Below are 21,012 nucleotides of genomic sequence, written 5' to 3' on the forward strand. Positions count from 1 at the left end.
AGGAGATTCTCAGAAAGGGACGTGCTGAGTGGCTTGTGCCCCCTGAGCAGACACTTCCCAGAGTACCCCCAGAGCCGAACACACCCTTTAGACGAAAACCCCCAATAAGCTGCATGTACTCTTGGTGGTTCTCTGGAAACTCGTTCTGACACATGAGCTCACTTGGTGAGTATTTCAGGGGTTCACAGTATCAATCATCATTCCTCTAAATGAGCCAGAATTCCCTGTCCTTCCCACAGGGCCTCCATCTGCAGCAGTTGGCGAGATGGATTCGCTGGGCCACCACGTAGTTGATGTGATGTGAGGGACACAAGCCTAGTCTTCTGATGAGCGCTGAGACTGGACTCAGAGGGGGCATGCTCTGGTCCTAACCAGTCCACACTCATGTTCATGTTGCACGCACAAGCATGCAGAGGCTGGAGGTTGGTATCATGTGTTTTCCTCAGTCACACTGCACCGTATTTTTTTTAAACAGGGTCTCTCATTGAACCTGGAGCTCACAGATTTGGCACGACTGGCTGTCCTCCAGTACTGGGATTATAGATGCATATGGCAGCTCCCAGCTTTTCAGGCTAGGTGCTCTGACCCATGCTTGTGTGACAAGCATTTGACACGCTGAGCCATCATCCCAGTTCTCACGCTAAGCTTTTAAACAAGGCAACGAGGGACACAGCAGCATGAGGGATCACTTCCTGTTTAGGCTTCCTGAGTTTCTGCAAAAGTAAGGTATATCCTAGGATGGACCCCCCCCCACTGCCAAGCATCCGGCTCCTAAGCCGGGTCAACCAGTGGCAAGTGAGAAACAGTACTGCTTGCTGGCTGGTAGAGGGCCTAACCGTGCCTCTCCCCTCCCACAAGGCACAAAGGACTCAAAGACGGTTTCATATTTTAACAAACTTTCCTTTATTAGGTTACTGTTATGAATCATCATAAAATAGAACAGAACGGGGCTTTCAAAACTATACATGCCATAAGGCTTTATGCTGCCGGGACAGCAGGGAGGGGCGGCGAGTCCCGCGGGTGATGGAATATGGGGTTCAGGAGAGCTGTAAATTCACCAGCATCCATGGGGGTACAGCTGGATCAAGATGAAGAGCAGGGAGCTGTACAGTTGAATATGATCTACTCCAAAATGGGAACAAGTAAAATTTTACAATCTGACAAGGCCCCAAAAGGAAAAACAAAACAAAAAAAACAAGCAAAAACCCCCCAAAACTTCAAAATATGAAGAGAATAATTTACATTCTTTATCTAGTCTTGGCACCAATTTTGTGCTTTAGAATTTATATTTCACCAGAAGACTAAAGAAAAAAAAAAAAAAAAGGTACCCTACAGCAGCTGCTTAAAACAATGCTTACAAATATATATATGTAAATATATTAAACATTTTCAACATAAAGTCATCTATTGTACCTGTGCAGAAATGAGCAGATCTCAGACTCGATGGGAGTTGGTTTCTTTCCTTTCTTCTCTCTCTTATTCTCTCTCTCTCTCTCTCTCCTTCCTTCCTCTCTCTTTAAGGACAGGGTTTCACATAGCAATGGGTGGCCACAGACTCAGGATGTAGCTGCATTCCTGGTCCTCCTGCCTCCACCTCCTGAGTTCTGGGATCACGGGTGTTTCACCATGCCTGATTTTCCTTGGTACAGGGGATGGAACCTGAGCTTCCTGCGTGCTAGGCAAGCACTCTACCAACTGGGCTACTCTCCCAAGTTAGGGAGTTGATTTCAAAGTAAAAGAAAAGGACGAGAGAGGAGGATCAGGTGCGGGAATGCTCCTGGGTGCTGCCTGGGACAGGCATTCATCGCCTGCTACGGCCTACACTCCACTCCTGAGGCCTGAGGGCGTATGGGGGTCATGATGGATGCTGCTCCACGCGGCTCCTGAGCCTGAGAGGCACTGGCTTCCATGATGCCCCGCCCTGCTCGCGGTTTCCCTCATCTTGCTTTGCCTATAGCGTTCCCAGGGGCTGGAAACCTCACTACCCCTCCCCCCTAGAGGCCCAGAGCTCTGAGGATGCCAACAGAAAACACCAGAAAAATCGGTTGTGAAATTCCAAGCTCATGGAAGACAAGAGACTGAAACTTGTGTAATGATGTATGCATGCCCGAGGTGAGCAGCACCTGGGGATATGGACTCGCACAGTCCTAATTCTCCTTGGGGCCTGCTCTGGTGTTGATGCAGAACCCTGTGGAAACTGAGTCAAGGGATCTACACAATGTCACGCTTGTGTGGGTGCACGACAGTTCATATGCCGCAGGCATGTCTCAGGAAAGGGGACAGGTGTGGCACACACATTCCAGGGAGGTGGCAGGTGGTAGGGGGCAACAGAACACAGCAAGGGGGCTTTCCTTTCTAAACGGAATAAATAAGTGGCCGCTGTTACTGTTTACAGAATAAATACAGGGCACGGAGCACCGACAGAGGGCACTGAAGCCAGGCACTCACTGGCCCGAGAGAGGTCCAACCTGGGGCTCTGTCTCAGTGTCCATGGCTTGTGACATCCTGAGCTTCATCTGTGTGGCCTTGTCCTGGCCATTCCTGCTTTCGCAATCTGCCCTGGAGCCCTGGCATCTCCCACTAATCTCACTTCCCAGGACCCCCCAGGTGGCTGCAGACTCTCCACAGGGTGGGGAGCAGCTCACTCCATGTGAGAGCAGACAAGGGCCCAACAGAGGCTTTCTTAGAAGTTTATTCTCTGCATCTGGTTCTGGGAAGGGCCTGGATACTGCTGCTTCAGCCAGTGTTGGGAAGGGAGGAGAGAAGTCCATTGGCATTGGTCCACCTAGCAGAGGCAGCTGGCAGGATGAAGATACGTCTGCCCGTGGCTGAGGGTAGGTATCCATCCCAGGCGCAGGGGTTGGTGGACCCTGACGGCTCGGCGAGTTGGCACCAGGTGGCTGTCATGTGGCGGTCCTGGGATGTGGGTCACTGGTAGAGGAGGTAGGCCTTGAGGGAGGCAGGTAACGGCAGAGCGGGGATCGCGCCCAGGCGCTCCTTTCCTAGAGCTAGGCGCACCGAACGCCGGCACAGGTCCATGAGCGGCAGGGGCTCAGCTGGGAAAACCAGAAAAGAGAAGGAAAACCTTAGCAGAGCTCAGGAAGGTTCTAGAATAGACAGATAGTGCTTACAACATAGCCAGGGTTAGCCCTGAATCGAGTGGATTTTAACAAGCAGATCACTAACCAATGTGTTTTAAATTCTGAACTGTGGTGATGACTGAAGAGAAGTTGGACTGGGCCAAACAGGTTCAGAAGTCTTTTACTGACACGGATTCATTCCCTCTCCTAACAGTGATCCGCTGTGGCGGAGTAACCACAGAGAGGCCATGGCTGCTCTCATTCCCTCTACACAAAGGGGAGCTAAGTGGTGGCACACAGAAAACTTGCCTAGGCTTGCTCTGCGGAAGAGATGGGGCTGGGACCTGAAGGAGCTGCTTCTGGTCTCCTTGTGGGGCCTGGAGGTCCTTGGGTGCCCCCCAGCTTCTACTTTCAAGAGCCTCTCAGGTACTGTCCTCGTCTTCACTTTATGGCAGAGGACAAGGAGGGACAGAAAAGGTGCCGGACAGGCTAGGTAGAGGCTCAGATCCAATTGCGGGCACCCTGTGCCTGGCATCCTTGTTCTGAGGTACCATACTGTATTGCCCCAGACATACGAAGGACTGGTCTGGGGCTAGCTCAGTGGTAGAGCGTGTACTTTGCATACGCAAGGCCCTGGGTCCAGACCCCATCACCAAATAAATAAATAAACATCAAACACTGAAGACTGGGTCCTACGTCTGAGAGAACATGGGTGCGGCTAACCGGTGCTGTCTCTTGGGACTGGGAGAACGTCTAACCCTGACCGTAGCGAAGCACTGGGTGCTTCAGGTGGATGCATGAGCGCTACCGCACACCAGATGTACCGGAAAAGAAGAAACCGAGGGGAGACAGCTCAGCCTAGAAGGTGCTCACCATCAAAGAGTAAGGAGCTGAGTTCAGTTCCCAGAGCACATGAGAAAAGCCAGTCATGGTGGCACACACCCCTAATCCCAGTGCGGGGGAGGCAGGCACGGGAGGATCCTGGGCTCACTGGCTAGCCAGTTTAGCCAAACTGGTGAGTGCCGTGTCCCAGAGAGCAAGGTGGAAGGACTCAAGGGTTGACACCCGAAGCTTTCCTCTGGCCTCCACATGTATGAGCATATGTGCACCCACCCACATCCATGTGCATATGCACCCTCTCAATACATGTATGTATGTACCCACCCACATCCATGTGCACATGCACCCACCCACATCCATGTGCACATGCACCCACTCAATACATGTATGTACCCCACTCACATCCATGTGCATATGCACCCACCCACATCCATGTGCATATGCACCCACTCAATACATGTATTATGTACCCACCCACATCCATGTGCACATGCACCCACCCATACTCACACCCCACCAACAGAATATACCTGAGCTGATGGGATGGGTTAGTGTGTAAAAGTACTTACTGCACCATCTGATGACCTGAGTATGATCTGGTGGCATGGGTGTGCCAGCACTCACACATCATACACACACATGCACTCACAAACGCACGGAAAACTTGCAGCTACAGCTTCTCAGGAGAAAACCCCTCTCGTAGTAATGGTTTTAATAGGAAGCTCTGAAATAGATCTTTGCCTAGACAACGCGGCGTAATCACCAGGACCTGGAGGCAGGAGGGTAAACTAAAGGCGTTCCATCCATCCACCGCCAACTAGACCTGGAAACCAGAGGCTTAACTGCAGCCTTGGCCAGTATCGAGCAGCTGCAAGGTAGCTCTCCTGCATGGCAGAGTGGGGACATCTGCCTTCCCTCCTCTCTGCTTGGGAAGGCCATCATTTGGCGTTGGGGGCAAAGGGCCTGGGGCTACCTAGCACAGTCTTCTGGGATGACGGGCTCAACCCCACTTGGGAGGTGAGGGGCTTCCCCACAGGTTGGGGGCTGTTGAGGAAGCACTGACTCAGAGCTGTGCTCCACCTGTTTCTCAAAGCCCGGACAGCGATGAGAACACGTGAGCCAAGCAAACAGGCGCAGCCAATTTCAGGTGCAAGTCTCTCCCGGGTCAGCGCCTTTGGCCAAGAGCTACAGGCTTGCTCCCTGCTCCACCCACAGCCCACATGTCCACTGCTGTGCCACTGAGCCGGTGGGTACACGTCCTGCTGGCCACTCATGCTCATCACGAAGGCTAAGGTGGACACTGATACCAACTGTTTATGTGAATGATAGAGCAGCAAAGACGCCAGGAAGCAAGACAGACACGATTTCTAGGAGCAGGAGGCAGAGGACCTGGAAGAGACCACACGCCCGCTTCTGCATTTCTAAGAGGAACAGCCTCCTAGTGGGCTACTCGGATCTGCACAGCCCCACCCCTCCCAACCTCAGATCCTTGTGGTATTCTGGGGGGGGGGGGAAACAATCTGGCCCAAATGAGACTTCAAAAGCACAAGGCTAGCTGGAGAGGTGGCTTAAGCAGTCAAACCACTTTCGTAAAAGTGAGGACCAGATTTTGGATCCCCAGGACCCAGTAAATGCCAAGTGGACATGGCAATCTGGCCGTAATTCTAGCTTTGGAAGATAGAAGCTGGCTGGTGAGACTAGCCACATTGGTGAGCTCTGAGTTTGACTGAGAAGCCTGCCTCAGTGAGTGAGGTGGAAGTTCCTGAGGGTGCTTCCTGACATCGTGCCCCGTGCACACGCACCCCCCCCAGAAACATACACAAATGTGGAAAAGGTGTGTGTGCCCAGTCTGTGAGTTAAAGGGGCAAGGGAAACCACACTGAGCGAGGGTTCAATGACGGTCATGGGCTCACCCCCATGGTACCTGCGGCTGGAAGGTTCTAGGATGTTCTGAGTGGAAGTAGCCATGAAGCCATGTTGCCCTTGCCCTCCAGGGAAGGACAACTGACATCTTTCCAAGTGACACAGGTGCTCTTGGTCCTCCAAACCCTGAGTGCCTGCTGTCCTCATAAAGCCAGCTTTTCTGAGAGAGGCACCAGAACACTTCTCTTTAATGGTGATAATCCCCGAAGGAGGTCCTGGCAGGGGCAGAGTAAGGAGTCTCCCCAGAGTACTGCTTCGATTGGGAGCAATGAGAAGCCAGCCTTGTGATGGGGCAGCCAGGGCATCAGGAGAGGGCAGATACTCACAGTGAGAACTGGTCAGAAGCAGAGAGAGGCGGGCAGGGAGGGACAGCTCCAAACTGAGCAGGCTGCCAGGCCTGCTGGCAGCAGGGAACGGACCCCCAATCCCCGAGCCTCTGAGAGGCCAGACCCTGCAGCTCCATCTCAGACATCTGGCCTCTTGAACTGGGACAGAATATCTCTCTGTTGTTTCAAATGCCTGGTTCAGGGTAATTTGTTAGCAGCCCCAGGAAAAGAATATAGCATCCTTCCTAACCCTGCTCCACCCACATGACTCCTGGCGAGGTCCCCAACAACGTTCTTGTTGCCAAGGCAGCTGTCGGAATTCTTGACCTGTCATTACTCTGTCTTTCTTGAAACTCTTCCCTCTCTTGGCACACAATAATACCATCTCTTGGGACTCTCTGGACGCAAGGCCTGCTTCTCCTGGACACCCCCTCTAATGGAGTCCAGTGTCAGCCCTCGAGCCTGACTCTCCCCATCCCTCTGGCTGCTCTCATCCAGGGTCATGGTGTATTTGTTCTTGTTATTTTAGGTGTTCTGGGGATGGACCTGTGCATGCTAGGCAAGCTTGCTACCCTTAAGCAACACCCCCAGCCCAAGAATCACCACCTTCAACATCGCCTATACATGGACGGACTCCCCTGCTAGACCGTGTGTCTCACACCCCTGGCTTGTAGGCCCGGCTGGCTGGATTAACGTCCATCTCTTACATGTTCTTCCCTCCAGCTTTTCCATCTTCCTGGCTGCAGCCATATCCTTCAACCTGCTCAGGCCATCACCCGGAGTCATATCCTTGATGAGCTCTCACTTCTTACCCACAATCTACGGAGGTGTGCATTCTAGAATATGGCTGTCTCTACCATCTCTACAACCCTTGCCTTGCCTCAGGTCCAGTCATCTCTTACCCAGACAGCTGTCATGGCAGCGTCTCTTGCCTCCCATCAGCCAAGGAATCCTTGTAAGGCATGAGTCGCCCCTCAGCAGTGCTCTGAGGTGTTGTGTAAGCAGGTGATAGCTCTGACACATGCCATCTCTCCGTACTCCCCCTGGCAGCAGGGTGAATGAGAACATGCCACTCCTGCTCAGCATCCCAGGAAACAGATACAGCTATGTTCCTACCTGCATCTTCCAAAGTCAACCATGTACATACAACCAGGACTATGGGAAGTGAGAAGCCATGGGTCTTAGCACGGCCTGGCACTCAGTTAAGCTGCAGAGAGCCCGGAGTGTATACCACTGACCAGGAAGTAACTTGATGTGACATTCTGAGTCTATCTGGATCTTGCTGCCATGATAGATGCCTGGGTGAGATTTGTTTCCACACAACTTATTCCCATTGTCACACTCCTGCCCAACCTCTTTTGAATTTTCCATTTATCTTCCGCTGCTTCCCAACTGTGGGTGTCATATGATTAGCTGTCTCATCCCGTCCCCAAGTGAGGGACTGTATCCCTCGAACTGCAAGCCAAAGCAAACCCTGCCTTCAGTTTCACTGGTCAGGTATTTTGTCCCAGAAAGAAAAGTAGTTAGCCTGGCGGTAGCCCTCCACACAATGCAGAGCTACACAGAGCCCTACCTGTGCACTGCACATGCGCCTAGGCCTCTGCGATACCACTGACGAAAATGCCCCGTGAGCTGTACATGGCTTGCCAAGGGCAACCACACCCAGGCCCCTCCTGTCGGCTATGAATCTGTATGCTGTATAGGAGCCGGGACCCACGGAAACCACACAAATTCTCAGGACTCATGAAAATATTGGCAGGCAGATCTGGTGTCTGGGAGACAATAGCCCTGGCAAATCCTACCATCTGTCGGTTCAATGAAGGAGCAAAAACCTCCCCGGGGCACTACTGAGCACTCCTCTCCAGGAAAGAGAAGAGGGAGGCAGACCCAGAGGCAGCTCCCGGAGAACCTAAACTCGGACACCTGTGCCCAGGAGTCCCAGTCTACACCCATCCCTGAACATTTGGTCGTGGACTTAGGCCACTTATTTCTGTAATTGAAGGAGACAGACTCATAGAACTTGCTCTGCTAGCTCCCTGGTCCAGGCCTGAGGTGACTTCCTCAGGGAGGCTCCCTTCTAGGTGCACACTTAGCCACTCAGCCAGGAATGCCATGACCTTTGTGTTGGGCCGCACTGGGACAGAGCAGCCCAATGATGACTGCCATCATCCAGGCAAAGCCAGGGTGGACCAGAAAGGAAAAGAGGCGGCTTCTGAGAAGTGAGCTCACGGGAATAGCTACTCTCAGCTTTCCCACATCTTCCGAAGACTGAGCTGAGAGAGGCGCGAGGCAGACCTGAGGATCTGTCAGAAACAATGAGACAGTGAGGTCTACCCCTGGACATCAGTGACAGCCACACCTATCACTAACCACAGGTAGGGGCAGGCCAAACCTACCCTTAAAAACAGCCAGGGTAATTGGCGTTTCCTGGCTCTTCCCCTGCTGCAGATGGAACGTGCAGACCACAGGAGACAGCCCTGTAGGAAATGATCTCCCAGAGAGGGCCTGGCTTGGGATGGATGGTTCCAGAGTACTAGGACTCCATTAACAGCTCCCTTTCCCACCCGCACTGGGCAGTCCCGGGCTTGCACCTGCCACGGGCACGTGCTGAGACTGCGTGTAAGCCATTTCAGCACGGGGAAAAGCTACACCCCTTTCCAAAAGGACAGGCAGAAGTCACTGCTGACTCAGCACAATCCACTCCAGGACTGAGCGAGTCTTTCTCAAGACTGGCGCAAAGGAGTGTCAAGCTCTGAGAGACAGACTCAGAATCTGCATCATGATTGAAAAAGGTTCCTGGCTTTCACTTATCTAAGAAGCCAGAGCATCCCCAAGGCTACAAAGCTCAATTTTGGTGGCACTGGCTACTGTGCTAGAATATGGTCAACTACAGTCCAAGGCTGGAAACATGTTAATCAGAGAAAAGTAAAACCATTCATTTCTTTATTTGCTCATTACTCCATCACCCATTCATTCATTCATTCATTCATTCATTCATTCATCCATTCAGTCATCTGACCTCTTCCTCCATCCATCCATCCATCATCATCCATCCACCATCATTTATCCATCTATCCATCATCATCCGTCATCATCCATCCATCTATCCATCATCCATCTCTCCATCCATCATGCATCCTTCATCCATCCATCATGCCTCCATCATCACCCATCCATCTATCCATCATCTATCTCTCCATCCATCCATCCATCTTCCATCCATCCATCCATCCATCCATCCATCCATCATGCATGCATGCATGCATCCATCCATCCATCCATCCATCCTCTATTTATTCATGAAGCTCTGGACAGAATTTCTCATTTAGCCAGGTATAGGTCAAAAATGGTATGGTGGTTTGAATGCAATTGGTCCCCATAATCTTACAGGAAGTGGCACTATTAGGAGGTGTGGTTTGCTCCAGTAAATTTGCCTTGTTGTGGGGATGGGCTTTGAGGTTTCCTATGCTCAGGATACCACCCAGTGTCTCAGCCGACTTCCTGCTGCCTGTAAAATATAGGACTATTCACTCCAACACCACATCTGCCTGCACGCCGCCATGCTTCCCGCCACGATGATAATGGACTGACCTCTAAAACTGTAAGAGAGCCACCCCAATTAAAATTTTTCCTTTCTCCTCCCAGCAATAAAAACCCTAACTACATGGCCTGTGTGGACCTGTAAGCACTGTGCTATCTACTTAAAGGACATTTTAAGTCCTCTAATTCCACAAACTAGCCAGGACCATGGGGATGTGGGGGCTGATGCTGCTTCAGACACAGCAGGGAACACTTACGATCAAGACCGTTCAAGTAGCGCATGCGGATCTCACAGTGGCCCCAGACGGCGCTCACAACAGGATACAGTTTTTTACCCTTGAGTCCCCGAAAAGCCACTCCCATGTACTGTCCATCCACAATGAAACTCAGGGTCCCATCATCCATGTCCAGGGCCACAAGAAAGGAGTCAGGGACAATGAATGTCTCGTCTGGTTCCAGAAAGGCTGGGTACGTTTTACTTGGCTGGTTCTTGCCATCATGGTAGAGACGGTTACGCCCCAAGTCCCAGCCCCAGGACTCATGGTTATTTCCTACAAGGGTTGTGTAGCCAACAGAGTGCAGAGGGGCATCTGCCGTGGCCACGCCTACCACAGCATGTGTGCCTCGTTGCCTCATGGCCCATGTGATCTGCCACACGTGCAGTCCACGTGTGTACCCGATTTTGCCCCTGATAGCATCTGTGCTCTGGGCCACCGGATGCCGGTGAAAGATCAACTTGTCATCTTCCTTCACGAAGACATTGAGCGAGCGGTCATTATTGTTCCAGGAGTGGAGCAGCTGGACATCATAGGACACGGGGGGCATGTCGAGCAGCAGGTCCAGCCGGGTGGGCTTGCAATAATCCAGACCCTGGAGCTCCTGCTTCAGAGGTCGGTATGTGGGGTCCCGCATGTCCACAGTCTTGATCCCTCCCGTGACCTTCTGACCCATGATGACCTTTGGTTTCACCTTTTCTCTGACTCCCAAGGCAAACTCATCAATCTTGGGGCCTTCACTCCAGATTTCTAATCAGGACCAGACAGAATTCCTAAGGAAGGTTGCTAGGTGATCTCCGGAGGTTGTGAAGCATTCGGTATTGCCTAATGGATGGAAAGAGAAACAGGAGAGTGGATGAGTAGGGTGCGGATGAGCAGATGAGCAGGGGAGAGACTAGAGAGGAACACAGCGCTACATGCACAGAGATGTCTCAGCAGCTTGGAAGTCTGAGGCAGAATGAAATGCCCCTGTCCCTGTGGCTACTGTCACAACGGAAAAGGGGCCATCCGCCCCATGGTCTGTGTGGAGAGACAGAGGTGGGTTTGGGGACCGAGAATCGCACTCAATGGGCTGGGACACAGGAGATGCCATTTGGGCTTCTAGGTGGCCAAGGTGGCAGTGTGGATCATTGAGTAAGCCTCAGCTCGGTGACACCTTGGTCAGAATGAAGGGACACATGCTTCTTTGCTTCCACAGCACAGGCAGATCAAGACACAGAGCCCAGACTCCCTAGTGGCCCTAGGGAGGAAACCCAGCTGTAGACAGCAGTTCAACTCAGGCTCTGCACGCATGCTCTGTGGCCTAGAGCTTCATGCCCTACCAGGACCGGAGCCACCAACACAGCTTTCCTCCAAGCCCATGGCTGGGCCCAGGGGTTCAGATGGACCAGAAGGGGCAAGGCTCATCCGCTGACCCACACGTGGTTCTGGGCTAACTTGCAGATGGTTAGCTGCTCTGTTAGAAGATTCCCTTCAACTAGAAGACAATGTTTCACCTGGAGTCTCCCTGCTACTGCATGGTAATAGGGAGGCCTAACTCCACACTGTCTCTTTCTTTCCTCTCTGGCTTCACCATCTCCAGGATCCACTAAGGAGGATGGGGAAGTGGAAACAGAGAGGAGACCTCACTACGTCTGTCTCTGGATCTCCAGTGGTGACTGGGAGGATGGGGAGGCTAAGAGTAGGGCTGACAACACATCCCCATTTGTCACTGCTCTTCTGGGTCTCATGAGCCGGTGCTCTCTGCCACCCAAAGCTGGAGGGCTGGAGAGATGCCTCACAAGGATGAGGACCAGAGTGAAGAGCCTCAGCACCCACATAAAAGCTGGGTGGGTGTGGCTGCCACCTGTAAGCCCAGTGCACATAGGGGCGGAGACAGGCTCTCTCCAGAGCAAACTAGCTAAAGTAGTGACAATTCAGTGAAAGACCCGTCCTCAACATAAGGTGGAATGGCGAAGAGGACACCCAATGCCATCCTTCACCCTCCACGCACACACATACACACACACACAGGCACACATATGCACACAGACACACACATGCCTGCCCGCGACACAAACATTTAAAAACCCTCCCTGGACCCCAGAAACTTTCAGCTCCCCAGTTTGGAGACAAGCTCCTATGATCAACAGGGTAATGAGAAAGGTGGCCCCCTGGCTACACAACCAACAGAATAAGCATTGGCTGCTGGGAAAAGGGGCCACGCTGAGTCACTTGTCCCAAGGAGCTCTGGGACACCCCAACAAAGCAGATGAAGGGAATGTGAAGGAATGTGGTGAGAGAAGGCTGAAGCGTGTCAGGCTCAGGGACACCTGGGGACTAGACAGCACTGGTCTCCCGTCAGTGAGCACAGGTCCAGGAGGTGGGGCAGGTCTGCAACGGGACCAATGGAAGCTACTGTCCTCTTGGCTGGAAAAGGGCCACATGAGAAAGAATGACATCTTCAGGGGAGAAAGGTCTCCTGGAGGTTCAGTCCCAGGGGAAGGACGTAGGTGACAGCATGTGCCCAGTGCCCTTATCCTGTGGTCGGGTCACACCTTTCTTCTTGGTTCCAGAGAAAGAGCATTGTGCGCCGCCCGCCCCCCTTGCCCCCAATCCTGAGGATACAAGCATCTCCACAGAGACAAGGTAGGACTGTCATGCCCAAACCTGCATAGAACCGAACTGTCCCTTTGCAGCTGAGGACTGTACTGGTTCCACAAAGCCCTGTAGATACAATGACCCTACATCCAGATGTCTAGGTACAATAATCCTAGTTTCTCTCAACTTTCTTTGTGATATGGGGATTAAACCTAAAGCTTTGAGCTGGGCATGGTGGTGCACGCCCTCGATCCCAGCACTTGGGAAGCAGAGACAGGTGAGTTCAAGGCCAGCTTGGTCTACAAAGCAAGGCTCGGCATCACCGAAAAGCCAAGACCACATGGAGATAGATATATGGAGTAATAGAAATGAGAGCTAGCCAATACGAAGCCCGAGTCATTGGCCAAACAGTTTATAATTAATATCAGCCTCTGTGTGTTTATTTGAGACTAAATGGCTGGGGGACTGGGTGGGACAGAAATGTCATCAGCAGTTACCAATGGCCTGTATTCAGTCCAGTGCGTCCACTAACACCCAGCTGTGCTGAGCTGTGGAAGGTGAGAGGCCAGCATGGAACGGCGGTGGAAGCCCACTGGAGGGAAGGTGTGGGAGGCAGGAGCTGGAGAGAGGGTTAGCACAGGTTAAGGGCGGAATAGAGGACATGGTCCAAGCCCTCTGCTGTGTGTGCCGCCATTGCATCATCTGAGCCACCTTCTGAGTGGGCAGTTGCCACGGAAATCCTAAAGTCACTCTTGACTCATCTTTCCTGTGTGTCCAGGTTGCTGGCTGAAGCCCCGTTGTCCACAGCTAGCCACCCCTAGCTTACATAAGGGCGCCAAGGCCATCCAGCTTCTCCCCTTCTGTCCACTTAAAATCTGCCCCTGCAGGGAGCTAAAAAGACGGCTACAAGTACTCACTGCCCTTGCACAGGACCCAAGTACTATTCCCAGCGCCAGTAGTTCCCAAGCCAGGTAGTTCACAACTGCTGTAGCACCAGCTCCAGGAGACCTGGCACCTCCGGCCTCCACTCCAAGGGGACTGGCACTCACTCGCACACACCCTGCCCTGCCCTACCCTACCCGTGCTCGCTCTCTCTCTCTCTCTCTCTCTCTCTCTCTCTCTCTCTCTCTCTCTCTCTCTCACACACACACACACACACACACACACTTTTAAAAAGTCAATCATTAAAAAAAACACCCCCATGCAGATTCTTCCCTCTTACCTTTTCCTGGAATGTGGCCTGAAGGGCGCGTCCCCAGGCCTGTCTCCAAGGCTCCCAAACTCACTCGGGATGAATGTGCCTTGTGTATGCCAACTAAGGTTCACCCTTGATTTTCCCAAGTTCCCGGTTGTTCATCTATGACATGAGTGTCACCTGTGTGTCACATGCTTTTCTGAAACGCAATGGAGACAGCGTCCTAGAGAGGGCCTGGCACAACTGGCATACTCCTTTTGATGTTCTAGAATGTTCTCATTCCCTGAACAAAGATCACTATGAGTGGCTCTTCCTGGTTACCGCACCTGGCCCGACAGATGAACGCTGCCCCTGGATATGACCCAAGCACTGGAATGCCATCCTACAGAAGACCAAGATGAAGGACTCTACTAAGCTGGAGGGAGGTCAGTGAACTCGTTTTGTGAATGACCAGATAGTAAATATTTTAGGCTTTCAGACAGTGTGTAAATAAATGGGTGTGTCTATGTCCCAATAAAACTTTAAGAAAACAGAGAGCTGGATTTAGCTCATGGCCACAGTCTGCCAACTGACCCCTCTTATAAAGCTGTGGAGACTGCTGACCTGCTCCCCAAAATACCTGCTTAGGATGGGGTGTGTGTGCGCCATCCATGGGTGCTGAGGGGCAGGAACATGGGTGGGTCTGCATGGCCGTGGCTAACATGGGTGGGTCTGCATGGCCGTGGCTAACATGGGTGGGTCTGCATGGCCGTGGCTAACATGGGTGGGTCTGCATGGCCGTGGCTAACAATGGACACAGGCTTCTCTGAGCCAGTAGGAGTCCAGCAGTGGGCACTCCTGGTAGGAAGCAGGGGAGCCAGTACCGGTGGGCTCTAGGTCACCCCCCCCCATTTCCTGCTGTTCTAGAAACAAAGCAGAGGCTCATGCTTTATGGGGTCCAAAGGTACCACATGAATGCCAGGGCCTGAGGCTACCAAGGGAACAGATGGCAAACCTCTACGGGGTGGGAGGGACCCGTCCTCATCTCTACTCAGGAGAAGGCAAACCATGACGGGTGGGAAGGGGGTGGGTATGTTTCCTTGTAGGCAGAAACTAGACGGCAGAGAGCTGGCAGGGAGGGACTGCCATCGCCACGTACCACCAGTCACAGCACGGGGCGCACGGCTGCCTACAGAGACAGCACACATGCCGGTACACACATGGACACCACTAACTGTAGTGATGTCAGTGGTCAGTGAGTCTGAGGAGCAGGACGGAAGCCCTGAAGTTGGCAGCTCAGAAAGTAAACTCTGGCATTCCCCACCATGTCCGTCCCTCCATACAGTACCTGCTGGCCCTCCTCATGGCTAACCAACCCCCACAGTCCTAGTTAGCACCCTTCTTACCGAACCAAATTCTGGCCACCCCAAATAATGAACAAATCCCACTGTGCTTAGTCCCAGGCCTGCACGTGCCAGTTGTCAAAAAAAATCACAGCACTGGTGATTCCCAAAGACCAGGGACACTCCTCAGAGAGAGCTAAGGAGGGGACGTACAATGTCATTACCTGCATCACAGCTCCCATGATGCAGGGCAACTATCCCAGCCAAGAGACTGTGTACACAGGTGTATATATTCGCACATTTGTGAGTGTGTGTACGTGAGTGTGTGTGCGCATGCACGCACGTGTGTGTGTGTGTGTGTGTGTGTGTGTGTGAGAGAGAGAGAGAGAGAGAGAGAGAGAGAGAGAGAGCTCTAACTACAGTTCTGTTTCTCTTATTGGGCAACAGGGAACATGTCCAGTCATTCTCCCGGCCATGTTTTCCTCCAGGTAAAATCAGATTAAAGATCAACCGAGGACAGCAGAGAAAACCATCGTCAAAGGCTGAGCAGGTTGCTTATGAGGGAGAAAGGATTTTCTTTGCAAACAGACTGAGAGCTCCGTGAGTCAGACGAGAGCTACCTTTCCTCTGGGGTCTTGTTCCAGACCCCAGACTGTCAAGACCGTCAAGACCAGTGACAGGGGCTGTAACACGAACACTACCGGGGTAATTACTCAGGAAATGCCATGTGAGCAGCTTCACGGGTCATAGCGGGCAAGCCACTGCCCACCACGGCCACATCCCGCTCTTGTTGGGGATGTATGGCTGAACTTAATCACACTGAAAGGGGGCTAAGGGCTTGGGTAGACCTCAAGGCTATGGGTGGGATGTCCTAGGGAGACCTTGGTCTTCTCACAGCTCTGACCTTCCTGTCCCTGTATCCCAGTTCAGCCCATGCTCCACTGGTCACAAGTCTGGGAGTGGCGGAGACCTACCCCACTATCAAAGCCAAGCACACCCTGGGGTCTTCCTCTCTGGCTGGAGGGTAGGGTGATGAGAGAAACACAGAAGGGAATTGGCCATGGCAGGCAAGAGCAAAGATGACTCACACACTCTCACACACTCACACACACACTCACACACTCTCTCTCAAGATGACTCACACACTCTCACACACTCACACACACACTCACACACTCTCTCTCAAGATGACTCACACACTCTCACACACTCACACACACTCACACACACACTCACACACTCTCTCTCACACACTCACTCACACACTCACACACTCACACTCTCTCACACACACTCACACACTCACACACTCTCTCACACACACTCTCACACACACTCACACACTCTCTCACACACACTCACACACTCACTCACACTCACACACTCACACACTCACTCACACACACTCTCACACTCACACTCACTCACACACTCTCACACACACTCTCTCACACACACTCTCTCACACACACTCTCTCTCACACACACTCACACACTCACACTCTCTCTCACACACACACTCACACACTCTCACACAAACTCACACACACTCTCACACACCCTCACACACTCACACTCTCTCACACACACTCTCACACACACAAACTCACACACACTCTCTCACACACACTCACACTCTCTCTCACACACTCACACAAACTCACACACACACTCTCACACACTCTCTCTCACACACTCTCTCTCACACACTCACACACTCTCACACACACTCTCACACACTCTCACACACTCACTCACACACACTCACACACACTCACACACACACTCACACACTCTCTCTCACACACTCACTCACACACACTCACACTCTCTCACACACACACTCTCTCACACACACTCTCACACACACTCACACTCTCTCTCACACACACTCACACACTCTCACACAAACTCACACACAAACCCACACACACACAGACACACACACTCTCACACACCCCACCCGACAGATTCTATACTCTTACATTAGCATAAACCAAATCAGAAGCACAGGAGCTAAGGCAGGGGAGTCTGCATCCACCAGACCACACTAAACCCTGTGGTTTTAATGTCTTCCGCCTTCCTTTAAGGGAAGAATTCCCACCCCTCCCCCTACTTCTGCTGTACACAAAGCTGGGGTCATCTCTCGGTTCCAGGTTCACTGAGAGGCAACAAGCTTCCAATCCAGCTTCCATCAGCTGCCATACGATTGCCATACAATTAGGTGGCCTGGGACACCAGAAGCCACCAAAGTTGCCATTTGTAATAGACTTTCAAATGCACAGCTTGGCTCCAACAAGGCAAAACCTTCCCCCAGGCAGCCTTCATGCTCATAGTCAAGGGCCCGTTGTTGGTATCCAAGATATCATGGAGGACAGAAGAGTGTGGCAGGAAATTATCAGCTAGTGTGATGGGCAAACAGGACAAGCTTCTCTGCAGGGACTGTGTGATGTGGCATGCCTCTAACCAGGTGTCTCATCTGTGGGCGCACCTCCCCCAAACCAGGCCCTCACATGAAGACATTTCACACAGCCTAAGGTCCATGTCATCTACACTGGGCAATGTGGCAAGCTGAGCAGCCCTGTGTGGGAAGAGGCAGCTTGGGACAGGCTTTGGAAATGTACCGTGAGGTTGTTCCAAAGCAGATTGTGGAACTGCACAGCTCGTGGTGGAATCTCCAAAGGAACAGAATTTAAATGGTCTCCCCACATGTGTGTCTGTTTGTAGGCACTGAGAACTACCCCAAAGAATAAACACCAACTATCTCACAGGGGGCAGTGCTAGCAAAGACAAGACCTGCTCACTTTAGACACTCTGAGGTCCATGATTGACAGGAACACAGAGGCAAGGCTAAGTACAGATGCTGGCCAAGCTCTAGGGCCATCCGCTTTAAATGGGGCAGGTGTCTATTGCCACTTGCCCCAACACATTTATCCTACAACTCAGCCAGGTGGGCTCTACTCAAGTTCTGCCCCGTCACAGGCCTTATGTTGCTGTTTCTTAAAACTCAGGACTGCTCTGGCCTCAACCGACCAATTCTAGAGAGGAGGAGGAAGGGGGAAAATAGGGAGAGAGGCACCCAGGGGACAACTGTCAACACTTGGCTCAGGAGGAATCTCTGAACTTGTTAGCATCGACCTGGAATCCTATCAAGCCCCTTTAGTGAAAGGCACAGTTTCTCAGACCTCACCTTCCCCCAAGGGCTTTCAATGACTTGGCTCAAGAGTCCCACCTAGGCTAACAAGTAGCCTTTTACTGTAGGAGGCACTGCCAAGTGACTGGGGGGGGGGCAGAGAAGGGGCCACCAGGGAGTAAGCAGGCACACGCCCTCCTCCTGAAGCGTGGTTCACCCTCACTACCTCTGACCCCAGAACAGTAAAACCATTGTTTTGACACAAGATGGAGAAAGAATGAAATTCAGGATGTGGAACAAGGTGACCTATTTATAAAGCCTCCTTTCACCTGAAGATCAAACAGGCTCCCTCCCTCCAGTGGCCTCCCTGCCTCACACATCAGTGGTTGCAGCCCAGGGTTTTGCAAGAGCAATATGCCTGGGGCAGAACAGCCTGTTATTGTGTTAGCCGTGCAGCCTCTGCAGGCTGGCTGAGCCACTGTCTGACTGCCTGCCCCAGGGTAGCCTGCTGACCAGGGTCCACTGCTTCCTCCAGCCTTTGACACAGGGTGGTAGGATGGGTTAGGTTGTGTGGTGGGCGCGCTCCGACAGGCTGGCCACAGAACAAAGGCACAATCCTCATCTGGGCTCCCACCATGTGGCTGTAATCTCCCTCTCCACCCAATCAGGCAAGGATATAAAATCAAGTGTGTGACCCTAGAACCATCAGAGAGGATCGGGCCCTTCTGGGAAGTTCTGATAGGCAGTTCTGATAGGCGATTTTGGAAAGAAAATCCCACACAGTCCAGAGCTCTAGCCTCTGGCCTCAAAGAGCAGAAAAGCACCTGCCACAAACACCTACGGAAGGGCCCAGATTACTCATGGCACTTTCAGAAAGGGCTCAAAGCAGTTACGCGGTACCCCTGGGAAACCAGCGAGACATTCATACAGAGACCAAAAATTAAAATAACAGTTAGCTTCTAGTCTAGTTTAGAGCTGGAGGGCTGGGTCTGCGACTCACTCGGAGAGGCGCCGTTGCAGGAGGGGCAGCTATGCTGTGGCATGTGCACCTTCAGTGGCAGTGGGAATAGTCTAGACTCTGGGCTGCTGACCCACATGGCCTAGGAAGTCAGTCACAACCTGGGCTGCTACTGGTGCTGAAGAGGGGGCTGAGTGCCTCCCACAGCAGCATCAGAGAAGCAGGGGGAGCTACTAAAGCAGCCCTCAAAGAAAGCCTGGCTGCCCCTTAGGCATCCTCTTACCAGCTCCAGAGGAAGGCAGGGGAGAGGATGCTGGAGGTCAGTGCCTGCAGCCCTAAGTGGGTTGGACTACTCCAAAGAGATGATGCTCTTGTGAGAAGGCTCCCCAGGGGAACAATCCTGGGCTCCCTCTTGCCTGGCTCCCCACCAGGCTGGCTCCAGGGCTGCCTAAGCTGAGATAAAACTAACACAGGTCTGAGACAGGTTGCAGGCCTACAGCAAAGCAAAACTCAGTTTTGGGGATCCAAGGCCTGGGACAGGTGGAGCAGGTGACACCTTGACCTCTTTCCACAGAGGTTGCTTCTAGAAGTTGACCTCAGGAGGAATCTGTTCACAGGTCCAAGTGTCTAGTTCCCACGCCGTGAGCAAGGGAGAGGGTTCTGGGGTGTACTTGCCGCACTCGGCAGACCCAGGCAGATGCCCTCAAACTACCTGGGGCGGACAAGGCAGACGCAACACGGCATTTTTACTTCCAGCACGCAATGTGCAGCTCCAGATGACAGCATGTAGTACACAGGGCAAGTGTCACATGCGACGCCTTGCCTCCTGCCGCCTCTCATTACCAAGGAATCCCTAAACACAATGAACGGGAAAGCCAAGCACAGGGCATCATGGGAAGTCCAGGTCCATGGTTCACAGAGATAACTCCAGTTGCCCAGCTCTCAAGAAGGTATCTCAGAGGGAAGACATAAGAGGCGGGTCCCTGCCCAGGGCATGAAAAAAAGCAGGAAGGCTGAAGGCCCCAAATAATGAAGTTAGTTCTGTATCATCAGGAATAATAAATTCAGCCCCCTCACATAACACCCTCTAAACTTCCCCTGAATTCAGTCAGTTCCGTGAACCCCTTACATCAAAGGCAGCCGCAGTAAGAGAGATCCCCGAACACTCAGAAGGGGGAGAGGCTGGATGGCTGCTCCCTGTAACTAAATTTGCGAGTGGTTCTCAGAGGGAGGTAGCAGCAGGAGGGGCCCCTGGGAACTGTACAAGTCCCGGGTTTTGCCAAATGCTGGGATTAAAGACGCGTGTGTGCCATTAAACCTGGATTCCCCAGTCCATATAAATGGACTTACTCTATGTTTTACATGAACCCATGCATGTATTCAAGTGTGTGAACTGGTGTGTGTGTGTGTGTGTGTGTGTGTACACGTTGTCCCTTTGTGTGTGCAGAGTCTCTCACCGAACCTGGAGCTCAGTGATTTGACTAGTGCAGCCAGCTTGCAGAAGGAGTGTCCTGTCTTCGCCTCCCATGCACTGGGGTTACAGGGAGTAACTCTGATTGGAACTCCAGGCCCCATGCTTGTGTAGCAAGCACTTTATCCACTGAGCCATCCACCTCACCCCTTTCACTTTCCTGAAAGTTCTACCTTGTTATAAACTAGCTTAAATGCCACGTATAAGAAGTCATAAGATCCCTATATCTGCCTTCTGGACCATTTGAAAGTGCAGACACAGTGATGGTCACTTACAGCCAAAGGTCAAACCACACCCAGTATGTGGCTTATTTCCCTGGTCATACCTTAGCTCTGGCATCACTTTTATGTTAATGGTTGCATAAACATC

General features: G+C 52.3%; 1 protein-coding gene across 2 annotated transcripts in view; it reads right to left on the reverse strand.

Annotated features, from left to right (window-relative positions):
* Window positions 1-879: 879 nt before the first annotated feature.
* Spsb1 (splA/ryanodine receptor domain and SOCS box containing 1) overlaps window positions 880-21,012 on the reverse strand; it is a 61,049-nt gene continuing 40,916 nt past the window's right edge. For both annotated transcript variants that reach the window (XM_051173862.1, XM_051173863.1), the window contains exons 2-3: window positions 9,967-10,809; window positions 880-3,056 (exon numbers count right to left, since the gene is read on the reverse strand). In XM_051173862.1, coding sequence (XP_051029819.1) covers window positions 2,929-3,056; window positions 9,967-10,660 — 822 coding nt within the window. In that variant the 5' untranslated portion in view covers window positions 10,661-10,809 and the 3' untranslated portion in view covers window positions 880-2,928. The remainder of the gene's footprint in view (window positions 3,057-9,966; window positions 10,810-21,012) is intronic.

This window comes from Phodopus roborovskii, unplaced genomic scaffold, assembly GCF_943737965.1.
Source record: "Phodopus roborovskii unplaced genomic scaffold, PHOROB, whole genome shotgun sequence".
NCBI lineage: Eukaryota > Metazoa > Chordata > Mammalia > Rodentia > Cricetidae > Phodopus > Phodopus roborovskii.